The 24,737-nt window shown below is 41.5% G+C and overlaps 1 protein-coding gene across 1 annotated transcript; it reads left to right on the top strand.

Annotated features, from left to right (window-relative positions):
* The first annotated feature begins 1,150 nt into the window (after positions 1-1,150).
* Positions 1,151-15,179, top strand: ZFP37 (ZFP37 zinc finger protein). Its single transcript, XM_047068094.1, has 4 exons — positions 1,151-1,282; positions 6,859-6,985; positions 7,294-7,428; positions 12,602-15,179. The coding sequence occupies exons 1-4, from the start codon at positions 1,151-1,153 to the stop codon at positions 14,140-14,142; spliced, it is 1,935 nt and encodes a 644-aa protein (XP_046924050.1). The 3' UTR covers positions 14,143-15,179.
* The last annotated feature ends 9,558 nt before the right edge of the window (positions 15,180-24,737 follow it).

Here is a 24,737-nt window from a genome sequence, read left to right as displayed (position 1 = left end):
AGCGAAGGTGCACTGAGAATTGTATTCAGACTAAAGATTGAGCCCGCGATGCAGCCACTGCTGAGGGATAACTAATTGTTCACTCATCTAAATGGAAGGTGCTTTTGACTCTGGAAAAAGCAACCACATATTTGGGATAACTTCACAAGCCCGCTGCCCCACTGTAAATTCCATCAGGGCGAACAAAGGCTGTTTCCATCTGGGTCTCCACTCTTTCCCCATTACCTAGCATAGCACAGCAACTTAGCCGGCACAAAGTAAAAGCTCAACACATAATTGTTAAATGAACGGCGTCGGTACACCAAATAGCTCATTGAGAAACTATTTCTGCTCCAATTGCTTGATTATTTGGCTTCAGCTGACCTCACTGAGGAGTGATGTGTTCATTGAACCTGCTGCTTCATTTTTTCCCCTCATTGTTCTTATACCGTAAAGGTAAAGACGTGTATTTGTTTGTTTTTTTTTTAAATTTTTTTTAACGTTTATTTATTTTTGAGACAGAGAGAGACAGAGCATGAACGGGGGAGGGTCAGAGAGAGGGAGACACAGAATCCGAAACAGGCTCCAGGCTCTGAGCTGTCAGCACAGAGCCCGACGCGGGGCTCGAACTCACGGACCGCGAGATCATGACCTGAGCCGAAGTTGGCCGCTTTAACCGACTGAGCCACCCAGGCGCCCCTAAAGACGTGTATTTGGACGATTAGTGCTCTCTCCCTATGAAACAATGGTGTCTGAGCGATCGGGCCTTTTCTCCTTCCTCCTCAATCTCTCTTACTATCCTGGCTGTCTGGATCCCGCGCTGGGCCTCGTGATTGCGGGGTTCCCGGCAACCGACTGCAGTGACGGATTCAGAAAGGCGACTCCGAATTCTGCATTTGCGTGGCCGAGCCTCCGGACGCCGGGGCTGGTGTGTCGAGCGCCGCGAGGCACCGTGCAGTGGGTACCTGAGCACGCTTCCTGCCGCCTCGCATCTCAGCTCTCGGGACCCTCCGCGGCGTCCCGGGGCCACCCGCCCGCGCGCGCGCCGGGAGCGCGAAGCCCCCGCTGTACGGCGGAGCCTCGGTCAAGATGGCCGCGCCCTCCCGCGATACCCAGGGGCGCCGCCATCGCAGGCGCCGGGCTCGCTAAGGCCGCGCTTCGAGCAGCCGCCATGTCGGCCTCCGCCTGCGACCCGATCCTCACAAAGCAGGAGAGCGTGGGCCGGAGGAGGGGTGCGGGAACGGCCGAAGGGGCCGGGTGTGCCGCGGAGATGGCCGTGTCGGAGCCGGGGGGCAGCGCCGCGGTGAGCGCGACGGCGGGGCGGGGCGGCCGGGCGGTCCGCGGTGGGCTACTTGGGGGTCCGTGATTGGAGGGTGGCCGCCGTCTCTGAGAGGAGCGATTTGGGAATTGGAGGCGAGGCTGGAGGGTCTTCTGGCGGGGGGAGGGGTGGTCAGCGTGCTGGGGGAATCTGTGGCGCAGTGATGGGGGGCCTGCGCGGTCCGTGGGTGCCACAGTTTAAGGAAATCCGTGTTTCGAGGTATCTGCGATGACAGTGATGGCGGGGGGCGGGGTGGGGGTGGGGTGGCCCGAAAGGCCATGGTTTGGAAGGCTGTGGGGATCAGAAATGGCTTCGTGGTGTGTCAGAGATTGGGGAGGTGTGTGGCAATGTGTGGTCTATGGGAGTCTATTACGGTGCCTGTGGTAGTTGGAGACCGGACTGTCCCTGTCTGTGTGCAGAGGTCCTTTAGGAGTTTATTGAATAGTGAAAGGGAAACGATGATGATGGTTTAGAATAGGGTTGTAGCAAGGGAATGAAAAATCAGATTCAGAATACATCTAGAGATGAGCCAGTAGGACTTCCTGATGAGCTGATATGAAACATGGGGTAAGAGAAGAATCAAGATTTTACATCTAGACTTTTGGCTTGAGGAACCGGATAAAGGGTGCTTCCTTTTTCTGCGAAAGGGTTGTGTTGAAGACGACCAGATTTGGTGGATATAAATGGGAGCCAGAAGGGGATGACAGTGGTTCTGCTTTGGCCACATCAAGACGCCCATTACATGCCCAAGTAGAGATGTTGAATAGTCATTAGATGCATGAATCTAGAATTAGGAGAGGTGTGAGCTGGAGAATTCATAATGAAAGACATCAAGCATAAAGATGGTGCTTGAAGCCATAAGATTGGATGAGGTCACCTGCAGAGGGGACGCAGATAGAGAAGAAAACAGGGACCAAGGACAGAGCTCTGGGTCACTCATACATTTAGAGGTTTGGAAAAGAACAGAAAAAGAGGGAGAGTGAGGAGTAGCCACTGAGATATGATGAAAATTGTAAATGTGGTGTCAAAGAAGCTTAAAGAAGAAAGCTTTTCAAGACCATGCGAGTCAGTTGTGTCATAAGCTCTTGTGAGTCCCAGACTTATCACTGCAGAGAATTTGACTTTGGCAAGATGTAGCTCAATGGTTATTTTGATTAAGAAGAGTTTTTTTTCGTGGAGCGATGAGGGTAAAATCCTGTTGGAATGAGTTGAAAGAATGGAGGTGATGAAATAGAGACAGAGTATAGACAACACCAGGAGTTTTGCTGGTAAAAGGAGCAAATACATTGGCATTGGATGGGACATGTGATTAAGAGACAGTTTTCGGGGCGCCTGGGTGGCGCAGTCGGTTAAGCGTCCGACTTCAGCCAGGTCACGATCTCGCGGTCCGTGAGTTCGAGCCCCGCGTCGGGCTCTGGGCTGATGGCTCAGAGCCTGGAGCCTGTTTCCGATTCTGTGTCTCCCTCTCTCTCTGCCCCTCCCCCGTTCATGCTCTGTCTCTCTCTGTCCCAAAAATAAATAAACGTTGAAAAAAAAATTAAAAAAAAAAAAGAGACAGTTTTCATTGGATGAATGATATTAAGGCAACTTTGTATGTCAATAGGAACGATTCAGTAGAAAGGGAAAAATAGGTGACACAAAAGAGAGAGGTTAATTGCAGGGGGTGAAGTCCTCAAGAAAGCAGTTGAGGATAGGATCCAAAGCATAAGTGGAGAAACTGGCCTTCAGTGACAGAAGGGACACGTCTTCCATTTCAACAGAAAGGAGACAGATGATAGGGGTTTGGAAACAGATTGGTGGAATTGGTGGTAACAAGGCAAGGTAGTTCTTGTTCACGTACATTTATTTTGTCTTTGAAAGTGTAAGGCAAATTCATCAGCTGACAGTGGGAAAGGAGTAGGTGCTGCAGATTTCAGAGAGAAAGAGGAGAATGTTTGGAATAATCATCTTGGAAAGAGGAACAGGAAGCTCTCAGTATTGGGTGCCCATTTGAGATATGTGTCATCAATTTGAAGTGAGTCCAGTCAGCACAGTTGTTTGACTTTTTTCTTTTGGAATGTTTAACTGCAAGGTTGCAGGCAGAGATTAAGTTGGGGTTTAAGTTTGAGGCTTTGCTAGGGAAGTACAGTGGAGAAGAAGAGGGGCAAGGAAGTGAAAGCTGTTTTCCGTGGAGTGTGTATGGTGTTAGAACTAAATCTAAACGGGACAGGTGAAAAGTAAGGCTGTGTGGCAATGGAAGATTGTGAAAAAATGGTTAGGATCGATGGGTATGAGGGCCGAATGTATTTGGAGAAATATTGACATGGAAGGTACTAGAAGAAGTAAGCTGGCAGGACAGTGTTTTAAGTAGAGATTTTAAAGGTGCTGTAATGTATGTGGCAAGGGTCTAAAGAATGCCTGGGCGACGAATCAGTGGCTGAGTTTGGGTAGAAGAAAAGATTGTTGGAGTCAGGAAAGAGAAAGGCCAGGGTGTGGAAGGGCTCTTTTGCATTGATGCAGTTAGTGGAGGAGCTGTAGGGAAGAGGAGGCTGGTGTTCAGGTTTGCAGTGAATGAGGCAGAATTACTGTGCGGAAGAGTTGACGTAAGTGGCCCCTAACAGCTGTCCTTAGAAAAGCCTGCTTGCAAGGTTGACCTTTGGCTGACACCTGAGAACTTAGACTGCAGGAGGCTTTGCACCATTCCCAGAAATGATAAAAGTGGCTCCCCGTGCCTGAACGAAACTATGTAGGGGCGCCTGGGTGGCTCCATCAGTTAAGCGTCCGACTTCGGCTCAGGTTATGATCTCACAATCCATGAGTTTGAGCCCCGCGTCGGGCTCTGTGCTGACAGCTCTGAGCCTGGAGCCTGCTTCAGATTCTGTGTGTGTGTCTCTCTCTGCCCCTCCCCTCCTCCCGCCCACTGTCACTTTCTGTCTCAAAAATAAATAAAACATTTAATAAACTAAACGATGTAAACAATGCGGTTTATGCTGAACTCCTGATTTCCTTCTGGGGATCCGGGACTTTTGTGTGTGCCAGGCAGAGGGTGCCCGTGAGCGCCACTGAGTCTCTATGGTGCTTCCTTGGGAAACACCATTTCACACGTGTTCTCACGATTTGTTTCTGGAGGAATCATGTGTGGCCTGTGTGACTCCACTGGAAGAGGACTCTTGGATACTTGTGCCTGGCTTCCTCTAGACTTCACCCCATGCACCTTTTCCTTAGCTGTACTACATCGTAGCTCTGAGTACAACTATATGGCAAGGCTGTGAGTTCTTCTAGTTAATCGTTGAAATGGAGGGTTAATGGGTTGAAGTCTGGTGATACTCTAAACATGATAGGGATTTTTTTTAAATTTTTTTAACGTTTTTATTTATTTTTGAGACAGAGAGAGACAGAGCATGAATGGGGGAGGGTCAGAGAGAGGGAGACACAGAATCTGAAACAGGCTCCAGGCTCCGAGCTGTCAGCACAGAGCCCAACCTGGGGCTCGAACCCACGGACCGTGAGATCGTGACCTGAGCTGAAGTCGGCTGCCCAACCGACTGAGCCACCCAGGCGCCCCAAAACATGATAGGGATTTTGAAGGATGAATGAAGAATAGTTGAAAGTTATCGTTGACCTCATCTTCAGGCCGTGAGGTACACAAGTCATGGTTGGGCCAAACCAAATAACCTCCAGCAGGGAGCCTTGTAAGGGAGCAGGATCCTCAGGAGAAGGTAGATTTCAGGCAAAGCAAGCAGGTGAAGGGAATGGCTAAAGAGATTGAAGGTATAGTGAAGCTGGCTGGTACTGATTCGGGTTTCTGTAAACGACACTGTTGGTGGAGGTCTGTTGGCATCAGTGATTGGGGACTGGTAGAGTCAGGATTTGGGGTTGCATCAGAGAAGAGACTGATGTGTTCTTTAGGTATCCATAGTTGAGAGACCTGTGGGATTTTGTGATTGGAGTGTGTGGGGGCGACTGGGGAGATTTGTTGCTGTTACTGATAGGGGACTTCGTTGGATCAGTCTATCAGTGATTGAGAGGCCACTGACAGTCAATGATGGGACTTCTTAGATGTCCATGACTGGAGGTTTGTCAAGTCAGAGATTGGTGACATACACAGCTAATTGATTGGTAGTCTATGGAGGTAAGGAGTTATTTTTCAATGTGAAACAAATCTGTTCAAGCGTGTATTCATTAGTGGCAAACTTCTCCAGTAGCTGTGTCTCCTCCTCTCACCTGCCTAATAAGAGATCTTAAACATGCTTTAATTTCTCCCCACCCCCCACCCCTACCAGTTATAGTCCTGTTTATTTTTCTTAAGTCACGCCTCTTCTTTTTTTTTTATTTTTTAACGTTTATTTATTTCTGAGAGACAGAGCATGAGTGGGGGAGGGGCAGAGAGAGAGGGAGACACAGAATCCTAAGCAGGCTCCAAGCTCCGAGCTGTCAGCACAGAGCCTGATGCGGGGCTTGAACTCATGGACGGCGAGATCATGACCTGAGCCAAAGTCAGACACTTAACCGACTGAGCCATCCAGGTGCCCCTAAGTCACGACTCTTGATTTTAATGACTTTTGTAACAGTTGTACAAGAAGATTATCAAGTTACTTGGATGTAACTAGACATTTGACTGGTTTTATTATTCACAGCTCTTTCTTGTACATTATGTCCTTCCCAATCTTGAAATCTTTATTCTGATTCACTTTTCCTTCTTTTAAAAATCACTCCTTTTCTTCTCCTCCTCCTCCTTCCCTATCCCTCTCCTTTTCTTTATTTCTGAAATATATACGTATTATATTTTCTGCATCCTTACATGCCTAAAATACATTACTTTTGCTTCCAAATATAGGTGATTTTTTGGCTGGTTCTAAAAACCAAGGATCTCAATTCTTCTACCTCATAAACACTATTCCACTGTTTTTTGTTATAGAAGAAAAGGTAAAGACTGATTCTGTTTGTTTTGGTAATTGTCTTTCTCTCTGATAATTGTATGACTTTTTTCACTCTTTATCCTCTTGAATAAACAAATTCACAAGTGGGACTGTTTTAGTCAGTTTGGGCTGCTACAATGAAGTACCATCAACTGAGTAGCTTATAAACAGCAGAAATTTACTGCTGTCAGTTCTGGAGGCGAGAAGTCCAAGATAGGATGTGAGCCTGGTTGGGATCTGGTGAGACCAACTGCCAGGTTGCAGACTTCTTGTACCCTCACTTGGCAGAAGGAGCAGAGAGAGGAAGCAAGCTGTCTTGTGACTCTTATATGGGCATTAATCCTATTCATGGAGACTCTACCCTCATGAACTCATCCCATTCTAATTACTTCCTGCAGGCCCTATCTCCTAATACCATCACATTGGAGGGGAGGGTTTCAGCGTATGAATTTTGGGGATACTCAAACATTCAGTCCATAATAGGGACATTTCTTAATGTGATTTTTGCCTCTCAAAAAATGCATAATTGAGTAAAGAATTAGTATCCAGTATAACATCATGATCAAATTGAATGGTTGAGCTAAGAACAAATCATTATTATCTTGTCCAAATCACTCACTAATGTGAATAACATTAGACTGAATAGAAGTATTGCTATTACAGGGATCAGTAACATTCAAAGATGTGACTATGGCTTTTACCCAGAAGGAATGGGAGCAACTAGATCCTGCCCAGAGGAACCTGTATAAGGATGTGATGCTGGAGAACTACAGCAACCTTGCCTCAATGGGTAAGGACAGTTCTTTCATAATTCAAAATGTGTGCATGGTGATACCTTCTCTCTGAAGTTCTTGACAAATTTGGCCATGGTTATTATGAATCAAAGAGTTGTGATCCCTTTTGGGTACAACTCAAGATACTGTGCCCCTGTCTCCAAAATGGAAGGTCTCCTTGGATAGGGTACATGGGCAGCCATTGTGAAATTTCAGAAGCCGTATATTCTTAATTCTTTCAAGGCTCTGAAGTCCAAATATTAGCGTTTGATTTCTGGGATGTTTGTTTTCCTAACACTCAATTTGTACCATTTCTCGTGAGCAGGTTATCAAGCTCCCAAACCAGACATGATCTCCAAGTTGGAAAAAGGAGAAGAGCCATGGTTGGGGAAGGGCAGAAAACCTAGACAAGGTGGTCCCAGTGAAATAGCAAGACCCAAGCAAATAGGAACCAATGGAAGTAAGTTCCTAGTTTTTTGGTGGTAACTTTGCAATTCTTCAATAATTTATTTATTTATTTATTTATTTATTTATTTATTTATTTATTAATGTTTATTTTTGAGAGGGAGTGAGCATGAGCAGGGGAGGGGCAGAGAGAGAGGGAGACAGAGGATCCGAAGCAGGCTCCACTCTGACGGCAGAGGGCCTGATGCAGGGCTCATGAACCGTGAGATCATGACCTGAGTCAAAGTCGGACGCTTAACCGACTGAGCCACCCAGTCAACCCAGTGAATAATTTATTTTTAAAATCTTAAATATTTGAGACCTTTCTTTCTTAACCAGGAGTAGCAGTTGAAAAATATCCTCTCCTGGGGGAGGAGGAGTTCAAACTACAAAGATTCTCTAACCTTGGAGATTCTAATATCTCTTCTGTCTGTGAACCTGTCTACGTGTGAGGTTCTCATATGAGGTTCACAGTAGTTGTAAGCCTGTGTTCACGTATGGGGGTTTGCTTATACCACTTGCATCAGTTAGCTTAGGCTAAGTTATGCTCCATTAAGGAATGACCCCCAAATCTCAGTGGCTTCCAACAAGAAAGATTTGTTTCTTGCTCATGCTGTAGCCCTATTCCACATTATCCTTTGGACCTACATTGAAAGAGCAGCCCCTATTTGGCAAATCCTGCTCTCATGTCACAAGGAAAGAAGAATGAGTAGAACCACTTGTTGACTTAAAACTACTGAATGGAAGTGGTAGAGATCTCTTTCTGCTCACATTTTATTGGCTAATTGGTTAGAGCAGATCACCTGGCCACTCCTAAGCTCAGCAGGGTAGGAATGGACAGCCTTCTCCAGGGAGGATTCAAGTGGCATGCAGGGGCCTGGGAGGTACAATCTTTCCACAGGGAACAGTAATACAGTATGCCACACCATTCATATTGTGGTAGGAAAAAGGTGACAGCTAGAGTTCTGAACCTTTGATACCAGCCCCTCAGATGCCTAACTGACCTTTCCATATATAGTCAGTCATCTTTCCTCATTTATGCTCTCCATTGCTCAGCTTCCAGGAGGAGCAGTGACTCCTCTTAGCTGTTCTCAAAGTCCCATCACTGCTTACCTTGTTTAAAGCAGTGCTGTTTTTTATTATCTCCTTTTTTACTAATATCCTCAGTATATTTCCCTTCATCCAGTCTAATTCTGGGACTCCATGATATATTTCTCTCCTTATGTGTTCAAACCTTCTTGGGTCCATCCTCTTTCCAAATCTCTTGGCATGATGCTCCCTGCCTTTAATTACTTTCCACTTCCCTTCTTTCACTGTGAAAATGCTCCAGACCTGTGGTCTATAATGAATCATCATTTCCATTTGCTCCTTAACCTCTACAGTCAAATCCTACAGATTTTGTGTCTCTATGTAAATTTCTGGCTTTAAAGTAACCCCTGCTTACCTTCCAGCGCATAGTTTAATAGTTTCGATCAGCATGAAATTCTTGCCTACTTAGCTTAAATTATATACCACTTAAATCTGATCTTCTAAGTGCTTCTTTACATTTATTTCACCAGATTCTCTTCTTTCCACTTGCTGAAGTATCCCTAAGGTTTTGTCTTCTGCTCTCTGTTCTTTTTTTTTTTTTATTTTTCTATTGTATTTTCCTCAAAAGAATCATTTGTGCAAATACAAGCTACTTATTCTACATGGGCGACTTTCAAGAAAAATTTATCTTGTCCAGATAAATCTCCAGTTTCTTTGTGTTGCACTCATATTTTTACCTACTTCACAGGAAAGCTCATTCTCAGAGTGTCAGAAATGGAAAGCTTTATATTTCTTTCTAAATTAGAGCTTCCTTTCACCTTCCATATTTTTATCAGGGTCTACTTTGAAAATTTTTTTAACGTTTATTTTATTTTTGAGAGAGGGGAGGGGGGAAGGGGCAGGCAGAGAGGGAGCCACAGAATCTGAAGCAGGCTCCAGGCTCTGAGCTGTCAGCACAGAGCCTGACGTGGGGCTCGAACTCACGAACTGCAAGAACATGACCTGAGTGGAAGTCGGACCCTTAACCTACTGAGCCACCCAGGTGCCCCGGGTCTACTTTGATTTAAGGCCTGTCTACCATGGAGTTCCGGTGCATCTTTGCTCTCTGCCTTCTCTTTTTCTATCCTCTCCTCAGTTCCTGATTTGTTTGTTTGCTTTCTTCACTTCTCACGGACATCACCCAAATTAGCTTTACATTATCTCATACCTAAATTGTTCTAATTCTTAGGCTGATTTGTTGAATCCATTTTTGAAGTAATTCATCTTAGGTGTTGCCACCAAATATTAAAATATTCACTTATTATTTACATCACTATAGTCCCCAACTTAGCAGAATGTTTACAGTATATTTTTAAGTGTCCTCTGAATTTTCCAACTCTCCACGAATTCTTGAAACCAGAAGGACTAGTCCTTCAAATGGCGAATGAAGGGACCTCATGGAGTTTTCGATCCATCCATTAGTGGCTCCAATTTTGGCGTGTTTACTTTTCTCACTGATACTTGGTGTTGCAACTAAAAAATAATACTGAATCATTTAATACATCTTTGTCATTGCTACAGTGACTTTCTTCTCAGTTCAGTTTCCTATATAGTACTTGGAATTGCTTCAAGGAAAGACTATTCTATTCCTTCCAATGATTTGCTGAGTCTATTGAGCTATATACGTCAGTCCTTTTAGCTTAACATTCAGGTGTTACTCTCTGATTCAGGATAAGCTTACAGTCTTTTTTTTTTTTTTAATGTTTATTTATTTTTGAGAGAGAGAGAGAGAGAGAGAGACAGAATTGGAAGCAGGCTCCAGGCTCTGAGCTGTCACCACAGAGCCTGATGCGGGGCTTAAACTCAACAGACCGCAAGTTTATGACCTGAGCCGAAGTTGGACGCTTAACCGACTGAACCACCCAGGCGTCCCAGGATAAGCTCACAGATGTAATCACATGCTCTGTCAGACTCAACTCTCTTCATTATTACCCTATTATTATACCATTTCACTAGTTCAGATTCTATCTTTTCCCCTCATGGTAAATTTCTCTCGTAGTGCTTTATATTTTTTCCTGCTGGCCAATCTTCATCATTATAGGAGGTTCTTATAATGTTACACCTCAAGGGGAAAGGTTTGAGTTTTGATCCCTTTCTTCCCAGAAGATTTGCCTCTATCCTCTCCAGAATCCTTGCACATTGGAAGACGCTGCCTTTGTCTTGCTCTTGTTCTACCCTTTCCCCCAAAATGCTTGTACCACTTAAAGTTTCCTAAAGGAAGAAGCACCTGGCAACTCTACCTCTCCCTGTTATATCTATACCACTATATCTATACCCACAAAAATTGATTTTTTTACCCCATGGGAACTAATCTCTTCAAAGTCCTCCATGAAAGTAATGGTGTTTCCTGGCTTATATCCAAATACTAAAACTATTTTCTGTTTGATCCCAGTTTTCACTTTATCCATGTGTTGTTCCTTCATGACCAAGGTAGCTGTTCAGTTTCTTTCATTCTTTGAGACTCTTACATCTGTTTCTCTCTTTGAGTCTGTTTAATTCCCATCCTAAAGCTTTTTCTGCTTTTCCACACACATACCTGAAGAAAGCTGCCTCAAAATGGTAGTCCCAACTCTTAAGTTTTTGGATTTTTACACATGTCGTATCCATACCTAGCTAAAAGAGGTCTTTGAATTTCAATTCTAAATTCTTAGGAGAAAGAATAGTATTGGTCTAGTTTGGGCCCTATGTTTACCACTGTTCAATCAATTGTTTTCAACCAGAGTTTGGATCATAATGGTACAAACATAATTGCCTCCATGTGTCAGTGTGGGTGGTGGACTCAGAGAAGGAAAACACACACTGGGAAGGTATCTTAAAATGTGTAATTGTATAACGTGTGGAAGGAAGGACGTGAGCAATCACTTAAAGCTGGGAATAAGCTTAAAATTTATGATTAGTAATTAGTAGAGTGACCTGACAGAAACAAAGGTATGCTCCATAGCAAACTGTTGGAAAACAGATACATGTGTACATTGTAACTCTAAATGGTGTAAATCTCATTTCTATGAGAAGTCTCATTTCTATGAATTTTATCATGGTAAAAGCATCAGGGGACTCAGAAACTGTAGGGTTTTTTGTTTGGTTGGTTTTTTAGTTTTTCGGGGGTTTTTTGGTTGTTTGTTTGTTTGTTTTAGTACAGGAATGTCATTATTATATTGATCGTAGGTGGTAGCACTGGAACACCCTTTCCTGCTTATTCCCTTAGTCACCTATAAGCTGTTTAGTATTTCTTGGTAGACTTCCCTTATTTTCTCTATTTTGGCTCTTTGGAGGGCAGTAACAAAAATATACTCAGGCTAGCCTAAGTAAATCGAGGAATTTACTATAAGGACTTAGGTTTATCTCTTGTAACCTAAAGGTGGATATGTCAGCCTGACCCTACCAGGGATTAGAACTAGGAACTGGAAAGCCATCCAGAATTGGGATTAGATAAATGGTCTCTTTGAGAACATGTGATCTCACATCTCTGCTTCTTTGTGGATGTATGCTTCGTTCTTCATACTGATGAACTTTCTGTTTACACAGGGAAGATATGACTTTACTATTACTCGTTTTATATCATTGTAAAAACCCAATGGAGACAAACTAGAGTCTAAATAGTTAGGAGGAAGACTCATATTGGACACTTTGGCTTCAGCCAGATGTGTCTCCAATTGTGACCATAGAGAGCTGAATTAATGTAGTACAGGCTGTGGGAGCCAAATACTGTGAATGAATTGGCAGTTATCAAAGCTGGGAAGCTTGGGCTGTGGAGAAACCTCAAAAAATACCAACTACAATCACAAGCTCTTTTAACTTCATCTATTACCTAGTCACTGCTCCTTCAGTTTATCTTATCATCTATCCCAGGTTACAAGGTTATATTTGTAAACAGGCAAAATTTTTTCTAATTACTATTGTCAATTATCTTTTCTTGGATAAGCACTTGGAAGTGCTGTCTACAGCACTTTCCCCTCAGGTCCAAAAGCTTAGGGACATTTACACTTGATATTTCATTCACCTTGGGATGTGAAGCTTGAATAAAGATTCAGCCCCACAATAGGGCATTTGTTTTACAAGTTGTAGTTCAAAATATGAGAGTGAAAAGATTCATAAGAATGTCTCATTGAATTCCATTTTAGAAGAAGTCCAGCAAGATAATGACCAGCTAGCGAATCACCAGGAATCTCAAAACAAACTCCTTAGGGAAGTTGCATTCAAGAAAAAAAGTCTGACTAAGAAGAAAGGCCATGAATGTAGCTCATTGGGGGAAATAAATGTGAGTACAAAACATGTTCCTTCAAAAAGAAAGCTTAAATTTGATTCACATGGAAAGAGTTTGAAACAGAATTTAGACTTACTTGGTCATATAAGAAACTATGCAAAAAAGAAACCTAATGTAACTAAAGAGCACAAGAAATCTTTCAGCCATAGCTTACCTGATACAAAGAAAAACAAAAATCAAACTGGAAAGAAACAGAAATTACCCAACCATAGCTTATCTAATAAGCATGACAAAACTCAAACTGGCAAGAAACATGAGAAATTATCTCATCATACCTCATCCCATACTAAATGCGACAAAATTCAAACTGGAAAGAAACATGAGAAATCATCCAGCCGTAGCTCATCTACTAAGTGTGACAAAACTCAAGCTAAAGCCAAACCCTATGAATGTAATCAATGTGGAAAGGTTCTCAGTCACAAGCAAGGACTCACTGACCATCAGAGAATTCATACTGGGGAGAAACCATATGAATGCGATGAATGTGGGATAGCCTTTAGCCAAAAGTCACACCTCGTTGTGCATCAGAGAACTCACACTGGAGAAAAGCCATATGAGTGTACTCAGTGTGGCAAAGCCCACAGTCATAAACATGCCCTCACTGACCATCTGAGAGTTCATACTGGGGAAAAGCCCTATAAATGTACTGAGTGTGGGAAAACCTTTAGACACAGCTCAAACCTTATTCAACATGTAAGATCTCATACAGGTGAGAAGCCCTATGAATGTAAGGAATGTGGAAAATCCTTTAGGTATAACTCATCTCTTACAGAACATGTGAGGACTCATACAGGTGAAATACCATATGAATGTCATGAATGTGGAAAGGCTTTTAAGTATAGCTCGTCCCTTACTAAACATATGAGAATTCATACAGGTGAGAAGCCCTTTGAATGTAATGAATGTGGGAAAGCTTTCAGCAAGAAGTCACACCTCATTATACATCAAAGAACTCATACTAAGGAGAAACCCTACAAATGTAATGAATGTGGAAAAGCATTTGGGCATAGCTCATCTCTTACTTACCACACGAGAACTCATACAGGTGAAAGTCCTTTTGAATGTAACCAATGTGGAAAGGCCTTCAAACAAATTGAAGGTCTTACTCAACATCAGAGAGTTCATACTGGGGAAAAACCCTATGAATGTAATGAATGTGGGAAAGCTTTTAGCCAAAAGTCACATCTCATTGTACATCAGAGGACTCATACTGGGGAGAAACCTTTTGAATGTAATGAATGTGGAAAAGCTTTCAATGTAAAGTCACAACTTGTTATACATCAGAGATCCCACACTGGAGAGAAACCCTATGAATGTAATGAATGTGGGAAAGCTTTCAAACAAAATGCATCCCTTACCAAACATGTGAAAACTCATTCAGAAGAAAAATCTCAGTGAAATTAATGTGGGAAAACCTTTTAACTAGAGGTTTTATTTAACCTTAGAAGAAGTCTGAATTTTAAGGATGTTAGAAAGCCTTTAATAAGAAGTCACACCTCGTTACATACGAGGGAATTTGAAAATGAATCTTACAGGGAAGCAATGGATGGAGAGTTTAAACTTGATACCAACCTTTTATAGAAAATACTGTTTTAAAAGTACTCAATTATTAATTATTTATGTGTTGAGACCAAAATATAAAGCTTTTAAAAATGTTAATAAGCTGAAAAATCAGAGCAGTAGAGAAGCAAATTACATATGCTAAATTCCTGAGTTGCTTGAGTTTTGTGTACTTAAGCACCGCATATGAGAATTGAATTTGCATATCTGTTAATTTCCATGTATAAATGTGTGTGGCCACTGGTATGAGCCTGATCTTTGATATTATCACCTCTCTCTTTCTTAATGTCTTTGTTAGCTTCTGCATCAGCTGCAAACTTCCTAAAGGTTATTTGTGTAAGAAATATTAACAGAAAATTAAGAGAAAAAATGAAAGCAGCTGAGGATGCACAGGTGCTGGTGGGGAATGATGTCCAAGATACATCGTTAAGTGAAAAAAGCAGATTGCTGAACTGTGTGTATAGTATGTTCCCACTTTTGTACAAAAGGGTGTGCATTTGCCTGTCTCTGTGTGTGTATATATGTATGTGTGTATATATGTATATGTATTTGTATGTAAATAGACTTGGTTTGAAAAAATATATAAGAAACCTTATAGTGGTTTCTATGAGCACAGGAGTACAGGAATGGGAGCTGGGACTGGAGGGAGACCTCCTTTTTATTATATCCTGTATACGAATTTTTGAACAATTGAAATGTATTATTTTCACAACTGAAGTCCTTTTAATATGCATACATCAACACTGATTAAAATTTTCACTGAGCCCACTCCATGGTGTTGTTTACAAAGTAAAAGTTTCTAGGAAGGGTGGTGAATCTGAGGATATGGCATTAAACTTGATATTGAATTCACAAAGACTTTTCCTATCAAACACACGTCCTTTTATTAAAATAATGAATTACAACTATAATTCTGTACTGTGTTTCTTCTATATGCCATTTTTTAAAACGACTGAAGATAAATTTTGATTTTAGGTGAATGAAAGTGCTTTTCTGAACAGTCACTCCGTTTTGTCTCATATTCAGAGCACGTATATACAAACACCTCAATCTGGGGTTTCAAATGTATTGTAACAAATGCCACTACTTCCTGTTCTTGCCCAATAGCAAACATTGCTAATGGGTCACCACACTCATTCTGAGTGAATCTAGACGTGGCCTCAGAATCATTCTTAAGCATGTATTCCAGGGGCACCTGGGTGGCTCAGTTGGTTAAGCGCCCAATTTCAGCTGAGGTCATGATCTCACAGTTTGTGGGTTTGAGCCCCACATCAGGCTCTGTGCTGACAGCTCAGAGCTTGGAGCCTGCTTCGGATTCTGTGTCTCCCTCTCTCTCTGCCCCTCCTCTGCTCATGCTGTGTCTCCCTCACTCTCAAAAATAAGTAAACATTAAAAAAAAAAAAGCATGCATTCCAGAGGTTACTATGGATCAATTTGAGTTTGCACATGAGACCTATTTTCCACTGCATACTTATTTATTTTTTTAATTAAAAATAATATTTTTTATTAAATTTTTTTTAACGTTTATTCATTTTTGAGAGACAGAGAGAGACAGAGCATGAGCAGGGAAGGGGCAGAGAGAGGGAGACACAGAATCTGAAACAGGCTCTAGGCTCTGAGCTGTCAGCACAGAGCCCGACACGGGGCTCAAACTCACAAACTGTGAGATCCTGACCTGAGCTGAAGTCGGACGCTCAACCGACTGAGCCACCCAGGTGCCCCTATTATTATTATTTTTTATTCACGAGTCATAGATAAAAAACACAGCTGAATTGTATTAAAATTTAAGTTGTTACACTAAAAACAGTGACTTAAGCACAAAAATGGTTTCATAATATAAGGTAATAATATTTGGCATGTATGTCACCTTTTACGTTTTTACAGCACATTTACTACATTACCTCATTTGTTCTTCAGAAGAAACATATGGGTTAATAAGCAAGACTTTTTTAGTGGTCAGTTCTGCTCAATAAATATTTCATCTGGATACTAGGCTAGTATAATGATGGCCCCTCAGCGAATATGTGGTTAAGTGCCATCTTTGCAAATATTTCCCATTCAAATTCCTGCCTTCTTGATCTCCTCACTTCAGAGAATTAACAGATATAAGTATCGAGAATGAAATGTGTGTGTATATACACGTGTGTGTTGAAAAATCAACTCATGAATGTTATACCCTCATTTCTTTTCTTTTTTTTTTTTTTTTAAATTTTTTTTCAACGTTTATTTATTTTTGGGACAGAAAGAGACAGAGCATGAACGGGGGAGGGCCAGAGAGAGAGGGAGACACAGAATCGGAAACAGGCTCCAGGCTCCGAGCCATCAGCCCAGAGCCTGACGCGGGACTCGAACTCACGGACCGCGAGATCGTGACCTGGCTGAAGTCGGACGCTTAACCGACTGCGCCACCCAGGCGCCCCTACCCTCATTTCTAAGTAACTTATTTACATTCAGAGAAGGAAAATGCAATGTGAAAGCCATTTTCCATCAGTAATTTGTAACCAGGTGGAAGCCTGGCACCAAACACAGAATGAATCTTCACTTTCCAGAGCTGTGGGAAGTCTGCACTTTTTAGAAGGATAAAACAGTTGCATGTGATGACTAGGTCAAATTTCCCACACCTTGTGGAGAACCCATAATAGTACCATACCTGGGACAGTGAGGAATATAGGTATGTATGCCTGAGCAGTGGAAATAAGTGTTTGAAAGCCAACGTGTACGGTAAAAAAGGAATTAAATGTTAGCATCAATGACTGAAGAAAGGATGTCTAAAAAATTATTGGAGATGAAGAATGAAAGAAAATAGACATACAGAGGTGAGTTTAAATGATAGCATGTGTCAAAATTGACTGGAGGGCTTGTTAAAACACAGACATTAGAAATGGGCCCCATCCACAAAGTTTCTGACTCAGTAGGTCTGGGACAGTAGGGGGTGGGAGGCTGAGAATTTGCATTTTTAATAACTTCCCAGGAGATGCTGATGGTGCTGGTCTGGGGACCACACTTTGAGAAACACTGGTATAAATCATTGTTAAAATTTAAAAGTATTTGAAAATGTTTCTGAGACATTTCTTTAATATAAAGATAATGTTTATACACACAAATACATATGTTAGAAAATGCAAAATATCACTATCATTATGTGGATGGTGATTCAAGATTGTCAGTTTAAGAGTAAGTTTTATGTTTTTCTAAGTAATTTTTCTATTTTCATGAATTGATTTTATTTTATTGTAATGAGTTTTCATTAGTGGTATGGCCAAGTAGATTCCTACTGATCCTGACCCTCCACAGATAATAGTTATAAACTCTGGAAAACCACACACACACACACACACACACACACACATAACCAATGACCTGAAGGTACTGGAGAGTGAACAAAAGCAGATTATGGAAAAGAGTTGAAATTTGGAAGAAGGGAATGGTAAGTTAGATCACAGCTTTTATCCTGAGGATATGCTAAAGTTGGTGTGGCAGAGGTGGGTAATTTGATAGAAAACATTCAGTCTTTTGGAGATGAAAAAGTACAGGGCTGAGTTTCAGGGAAACCACAGCCACTGAAAAGTGAAAGGAAAATCCCAGAAAAGAAAGACTCAAAGAAGGAGCAACCCAAATTCTGTGAATAAACTCTGCCCAAATCCCTGTCTGATCTCTGAACCATGCATATTTGGCACAGACTCCTAATGTTTCAACTAAAGACAAGAGAACTGAGCTTTTATTTGTGCTGCTGCCCCACAGAATTAGTTTGAAGTTTGAGTTCAACCATGCTAATTACTTGCTAAAACAAAAATGTTAACACTCTTCAGAGAAATATAACAGAATCCAAACTCTCCGCAACTTATCATTCATGATATCTAGGATACAAGAAAAATTTACTTGACATTTAAACAATTAGGAAAATGTGACCCTATTCAAGAAAAGAGACAACCAATCCAAAAGTTAGGATGAGCATATGAGGATATTAATATAAGTATTATAATACTGCTTAGTGAAATAAAGATATGCTCACAGCGAATACACATTTTTTAAGAACTAAGCAAATAAATAGAAACTGGAGAAAAACCAAAAGAAAACTCTAGAACTTAGAAGTACAATGTCTGAAATTTAAAATTCACTGGAGGGGTGTCTGAGTGGCTCAATTGGTTAAGCATCTGACTTTGGCTCAGGTCATGATCTTGTGGTTTGTGAGTTCGAGCCCCATCTCTGCTGTCAGCGTGGAGCCTGCTTCAGATCATCTGTCCCCCTCTATCTCTGCCCCTCCCCTACTTGCACACTCACTTTCTCTCAAAATTGAAACAAATATTTTAAAAAAGTTTTTTAATTCACTGGATAGGTTTACCAGCAGAATGTAAATGACAGGGAAGTCATTGAACTTGAAATAGGTCAGTAGAAAAAAATTTTTTTAATTTTAAAATTCATAATGGAGGGGTACCTGGGTGGCTCAGTCAGTTAAGCATCCAACTCTCGGATTCAGCTTAGGTCATGATCTCACAGTTTTGTGAGTTCAAGCCCTGTGTGGAGCTATGCTCCGGCAGCACAGAGCCTGTTTGGGGTTCTTTCTCTGCTCTTTCTGCCCCTCCCCAACTTGTGCTGTCTCTGTCTCTCTCAAAATAAATAAACTTAAAAAAATGCATAATAGAAATAGGAAGGGAGATGCAAAAGAAGAAAATCAAAGGAGACAAACAATAGAAATAACGTAGTAGACCTAAACCCAATCTTAACAATCATTTTAAAAGTTAGTTGACAAAACTCTCAAATTAAAAGGCAGAGATTTTCATAATGGATAAAAGGCAAGACCCAGTTTTAGCTCTATACTAAAGATCTATACTTTAAAAAGACACAGAGGGGCGCTGGGGTGGCTTAGTTGGTTAAGTGTCCAACTTTGCCTCAGGTCATGCTCTCGCAGTTCATGAGTTCAAGACCCGTGTCGGGATCTGTGCTGACAGCTCAGAGCCTGGAGCCTGCTTCAGATACTGTGTCTCCCTCTCTGCCCCTTCCCCACTTGTGGTCACTCTCTCAAAAGTAAAAATTTTAAATAAATAAAAAGACACAAGTCAAAATTAAATGGATTAAAATGATGTATCACACAAATAGTAAGCATACAAAGGCATAAATGGCTATATTTATAGCAGACAAAACAGACTTCTCAATGAAACTATTAACAGATAAAGAGGGCCAATTTAAAAAGATTAAAAGAGGGGCGCCTGGGTGGCTCAGTTGGTTAAGCGTCCGACTTCAGCTCAGGTCACGATCTTGTGGTCCGTCAGTTCGAGCCCCGCATCAGGCTCTGGGCTGATGGCTCAGAGTCTGGAGCTTGCTTCCGATTCTGTGTCTCCCTCTCTCTCTGCCCCTCCCCCGTTCATGCTCTGTCTCTCTCTGTCTCAAAAATAAATAAACATTAAAAAAAATTTTTTTAAAGACTAAAAGATTAATTCATCAGGAAGACAAAACATTCATAAACATTTATGCACCTAAAACAGAGCTCTAAAGTATAAGGAGCAGACGTGGAAAGAATTAAGGAGAAATATAAACAATTCCACAATCATAATTGATTTTCACATCCTTCTATAGGCAGCTGATAAAACAGCTAGACAGAACGTTAATAAAGACCCTGTTAACTAACTGGTATTTAAATTAAAATTTTTAAAAAAGGAAAAATTAGTAAGCATATATATTACTTAAAGAACATTATAAAACATCTTGACCTAATTGGTGTTTATAGAACATTAACTCTAGGGGCGCCTGGGTGGCTCAGTCAGTTAAGCATCCGACTTCAGCTCAGGTCATGATCTTGTGGTTCAGGAGTTCGAGCCCCACGTTGGGTTCTGTGCTGACAGCTCAGAGCCTGGAGCCTGCTTCAGATTCTGTGTCCCTCTCTCTCTGCTCCTTCCCTGTTCGCGCTCTGTCTTGCTCTCTTTCAAAAATAAATCAAAACATTAAAAAACAACAACAACCAGTATCTATGAAAGGAAGGAGGAAATGCAGGATTGGACAAAGGACGAAGTTTACATACATTGCAGGCCCAACAAAGCTTCTGCGAACCTGGTGAAGAGCTCTGAACTGAGTGTTTTTCCCACTCACTGTATTAGGCCTCTGGACCCCCATCTTGCTCATTCACCAGATGCAGGCTGCACTGCAAAGGGCATGACCTTGGGTGAGGCAGCTCTCTGTAACGGAGTCCTAGTTCTAAGTAGCTGACAGCTAGAAGTTGTCTTCTTAGTGCACTCCCCCCAGCCAAACATCAAGTCCTTCCTCAAAGAAGAGTCTGGATATGCAACTTTATGTCTATCATACTACTTCCCTTGCTCTGTTTAGATATACTGGTTTTTATATATTGGTGAAGTACTTCCTCCAGAATTCCTGAGTCCCTTTTTGCCTGTAGGGAGAAGTCAGAAGGGAGAGATTAGTGGGATAAACCACAGCTCCTGCTGCTATAGTGGTCCCAGGGTCATAGTAGATAACTCATCACCTCACTTCTCCACTATCCATTTGTAGCGACCTCTGCTGACCTAAGACACTGGCCATAATGCCCTTCTCAGACCTGAACCTGTACATTTACAGTCACAGTTGGGCCAGAGGTACTAAGTGGATCACTGAGTTCTATGTTTTCTTCCCTGCCCACATTGTGTGATAGCCCACTTTCTACTGATATCGGGGTTATTTACCTCTTCTGAAATAGTGATGCCTCCTTTTGCCTACTGGTTCTTTGCACACAAAGAGCTGAGAGTATTTACGCATCAACCTGTAGGGGATGCTGATGTAACAGTGGTGGGTGCCATGGGCTTGCTTATGCAGGCTGTTGCTGAATGTACCACTTCCACCTTAAAATGGATGTTTTCTAAACCCACTTAATTCATGATTTGATGGTTTTGACAGGTTCTACCTCATAATGGGTAGTTCTGGTGGAGTAGTCATTTAGTGTCCCATGGGCATGCATTCTGTTTTTACCAGGATGCAATAGCATGCAAGGAGATGTTTTACAAAAGCATCTAATTGTCCACTGCAGATGGCCCGGCCTTGCTCCAAAACTCCAGGAGCCTATGGTGTTCTATTGGGGCTTGCCACAAACTCCACATGGCATCTCTGCCCACCACTGGCACCACCGATACCAAGGGTTAAATAGACATCAGCTGAGTATGTATGTGGCGGTCTATTTCTGGACTCTCTGTTCCATTTATCTATTGATTTACTTTCATGCCAATATTACCTTGCATTGATTCCTGTAACCAACAGTAAGTTTTGAAGTCAGGTAAAGAAAGTAAGCCCTCCCACTTTGTTTTTCTTTTCTTTTTTTAAAGTTTATTTATTTATTTTGAGAGAGAGAGTAGGGAGGGGCAGAGAGTGGGAGAGAGAATCCCAAGCAGGCTCCATGCTGTCAGCACAGAGGCTAATGTGGGTCTTGAACTCATGAACTACAAGAGCATGACCTGAGCCAATATCAAGAGTCAGACGCTTTAGCAACTGAGCCACACAGGCGTCCCTGTTTTTCTTTTTTCAAGTTGTTTTGGCACATATTCAATTTGAGAGTATTGCTAGATTGTCTGCCACCCATCTATGCATATGGGTGAATAATTACATACTTGATTTTTTTCATATTGGATACTATCAACTTAAAATTTTATCAGTATGGGGGTGCCTGGGTGGCTCAGTCGGTTGAGTGTCTGGCTTTAGCTCAGGTCATGATCTCACAGTTCGTGAGTTCCAGCCCCGCATCAGGCTGTGTGCTGACAGCTCGGGGCCTGGAACCTGCTTCCAATTCTGTGTCTCCCTCTCTCTCTGTCCCTCTCCTCCTCACGCTCTGTCTCTTTCTCTCAAAAATAAATACACGTTAAAAAAAATTAAAAAAAAATTTTTTATCAATATGAAAAAGTTCATTGTTTAATTTACATATCTTTAATTATTATTGAGGTACCAGCCTGTTTTTCTATTGGGTTTTTGATCTGTGTCTTTATAGTTGTCTGAAGACATATGTGTCTCAGGAAATAATTCAGTCCTTGACCTGCTTAAATTATTTTGTATATTAAAAATACCAGCTTGTAACCTGATTCATCATCTTTCTCTCCTTTAATATACAAGCTTCTTGAAAATTGGTATTACCTTGGTGTTTCTACTTCCTCAGTCCACATTTATATTTCAGTAGAATTCCGTAGGGCTCTGTCTTCATCATTACTGTGAAACAATTTCTAAAAAGGCCATCTTACTCTTATCAAATCCAAGGGACATTTTTTTTTTCCTTACTGTAGTGGATTTTTGGTTGCATCTGACATTTAATGCTTCCCTCTTCTTGAAATATTTTGCCGTTAGTTCCTCTGACACCATTCCCCCTTGATCTTCTTCTCTCTCCCTCTCTCCTCCGTTCCCATCATCAAGCCCTCTTTCTCTTATCCCTCACCAGTTGGAATTTTCCAGGGCTCCATCCTTGGTGTCTTGTTTTTTCCATTGTATGTGCTTTCCCTGATTGATTGCATATCCTTTCTAGAATAATCTATAAGAACCACCAGTTTTAGATGTATTTTTATTGTATTTGATTGACTGAAGGCAATATTTGGCTTATAAATTCATATCAAAGTAAGTAGCTATCACACATCTGCACATGTCTGCTGCACAGATGATTCTACACGTTTTTTTCCTCATGTGCATAATGCCATTTCTATGGATTGTCTGGCCCATGTTTCCTCTCACCTTATAAGCCACCTGAGAGTAGAGTGGAATACTAAACAGAACTCCCCCCCCATCCCCCCACACACATACAGCATGAATAACTTGGAGTATTTGGGCAGTAAGAATTATTTTTATTGTTTAAGCAAGATGAAATGTCATAAGCTAATGAAAGTAACATAAGAATTCACAAGAAAGTATTCTTTATGTATAGGTGTATGACTATAAAGCAAGAAAGTACACTTATTTGGCTTATGAAATAAAATAAAACATCTTTCATAATTTTATCTATCTATTCTGCTCTGTCTTGTGTATCTCTGTTCCTATCTCTAGGGTGATCACACATCACAGATTGTTCAGGAGAGGCTTTATGTCCCATGTCCAGATACAGTGACTAATTGCACCTCTTTTCACTGTCAAAGCTGTCCTGGTTTGGATGACAAGTTATATTGATAATTATATTAATTACATTTGCCTCTTTACCAAAAGAAATTAATTGATATTCAAAAGACATTCATTAAAGTGTAGTGTAGCATAGTTGGTTAGGAGCATAAGCTCTCAGTCAGACTTTGGGAGTTTACATCATGGCTGCACCAGTAACAAGCTGTGTGACCTTTTGGTGCCTGAAATTCCTTCTCTGTATAAGGGGATAATAATGGTTTCTCCCTCAGCATTAAATTGGATCAGGGGTCAGCAAACTTTTTTCTGTGAAGGAATAAACAGTAAATATTTTAGACTTGGTGGGCCATATGGTTCTTGTCACAACTACTCAACACTGTCATTATAGCACAAAAGCAACCATAGACAATATCTAAATGAATGAGCATTACTGTGTTCCAATAAAACTTTATCAAAACAGACAGCAGGCCAGATTTGCCTAAGTGTTGTAGATTGCAGACCCCTGCGTTATTTAAACATGTAAAAAACTATTAATTTAGGACCTCACAAGGCACGAGACTCCCCTGATTTTTGGCATGGAATCTCCCCCTAAAATAGGAGTGTGTGGGTATTCCTAACATAGGGAGCCATCTGAGCAAAGATGTAGAGGTGGGATCACTTTGCTCTCAGGTATGTGAGAAGTGGTATATATCTGCTGTTCTGTTGACACTTTCCTTCTTAATCTTGTTTTCCTGACAAACTCCATCCCACACCCCCACCACCACTACCACTCCAGTCCCTGACCAAGTTATTTACTTCTCACTGTGCTCTACAGCACCAGTCATGCCTCTATCAGGTCACTAGTCACACTACATTGTCACTATCAGATTCTGAGCTCGTTCCTTGCATTACCAAGCAAGACAATAACGAATTGTGTGAGTGAAGGAATGAATGAGCTTTACATTATGGTGGGACTCAATAGACATAAATATGTTTTTAACAAAAAAGGGAAAACTAGGCTGATACTGACACAGGCTTGCCCTGAGTAGCTGTCAGACCAAAGGGGAGAAAAGACAAACACTGGAAATCCCAGTTCTTGGCAATGATGACTGTCATAGTAGAAGGCATATGCAGCTGTGCCCATGAAAAGGCACAGATGCCAGGGGACTCTGGGAAAAAACTTAAAACAGGATATTGGCTCCCAGTTTTGAAGCATGAATAGAAGTTTTCCTGACATATGGTTGGGAAGGACATTCCAGAAGCATCATGGCCACTGTATATGACTTTAAAGAGCTGAGTGAACCCCAAGAATTAATCCATAGTGTCTTTAGGCATTAGTTAGGGCTGGATATTCTGTAGTGATGTTCAAAGACAGACTAAGACATACTAAAATT

This window comes from Lynx rufus, unplaced genomic scaffold (genome assembly GCF_022079265.1).
Source record: "Lynx rufus isolate CCGP_SWC_20201006 ecotype Redwood Valley unplaced genomic scaffold, mLynRuf1.p SCAF_10, whole genome shotgun sequence".
In the NCBI taxonomy this organism is placed as follows: domain Eukaryota; kingdom Metazoa; phylum Chordata; class Mammalia; order Carnivora; family Felidae; genus Lynx; species Lynx rufus.
The sequence above is the reverse complement of the archived record's forward strand: the minus strand, read 5'-3'. Positions and strand labels throughout refer to the sequence as shown.

Excerpts from the sequence above, each read along its gene's own strand:
- ZFP37 (XM_047068094.1), top strand. The coding sequence starts at position 1,151 with ATGTCGGCCTCCGCCTGCGACCCGATCCTCACAAAGCAGGAGAGCGTG. Across the intron at positions 1,283-6,858 it reads AGCCGGGGGGCAGCGCCGCG|GGATCAGTAACATTCAAAGA; the intron begins GTGAGCGCGACG and ends TTGCTATTACAG. Across the intron at positions 7,429-12,601 it reads GCAAATAGGAACCAATGGAA|AAGAAGTCCAGCAAGATAAT; the intron begins GTAAGTTCCTAG and ends ATTCCATTTTAG.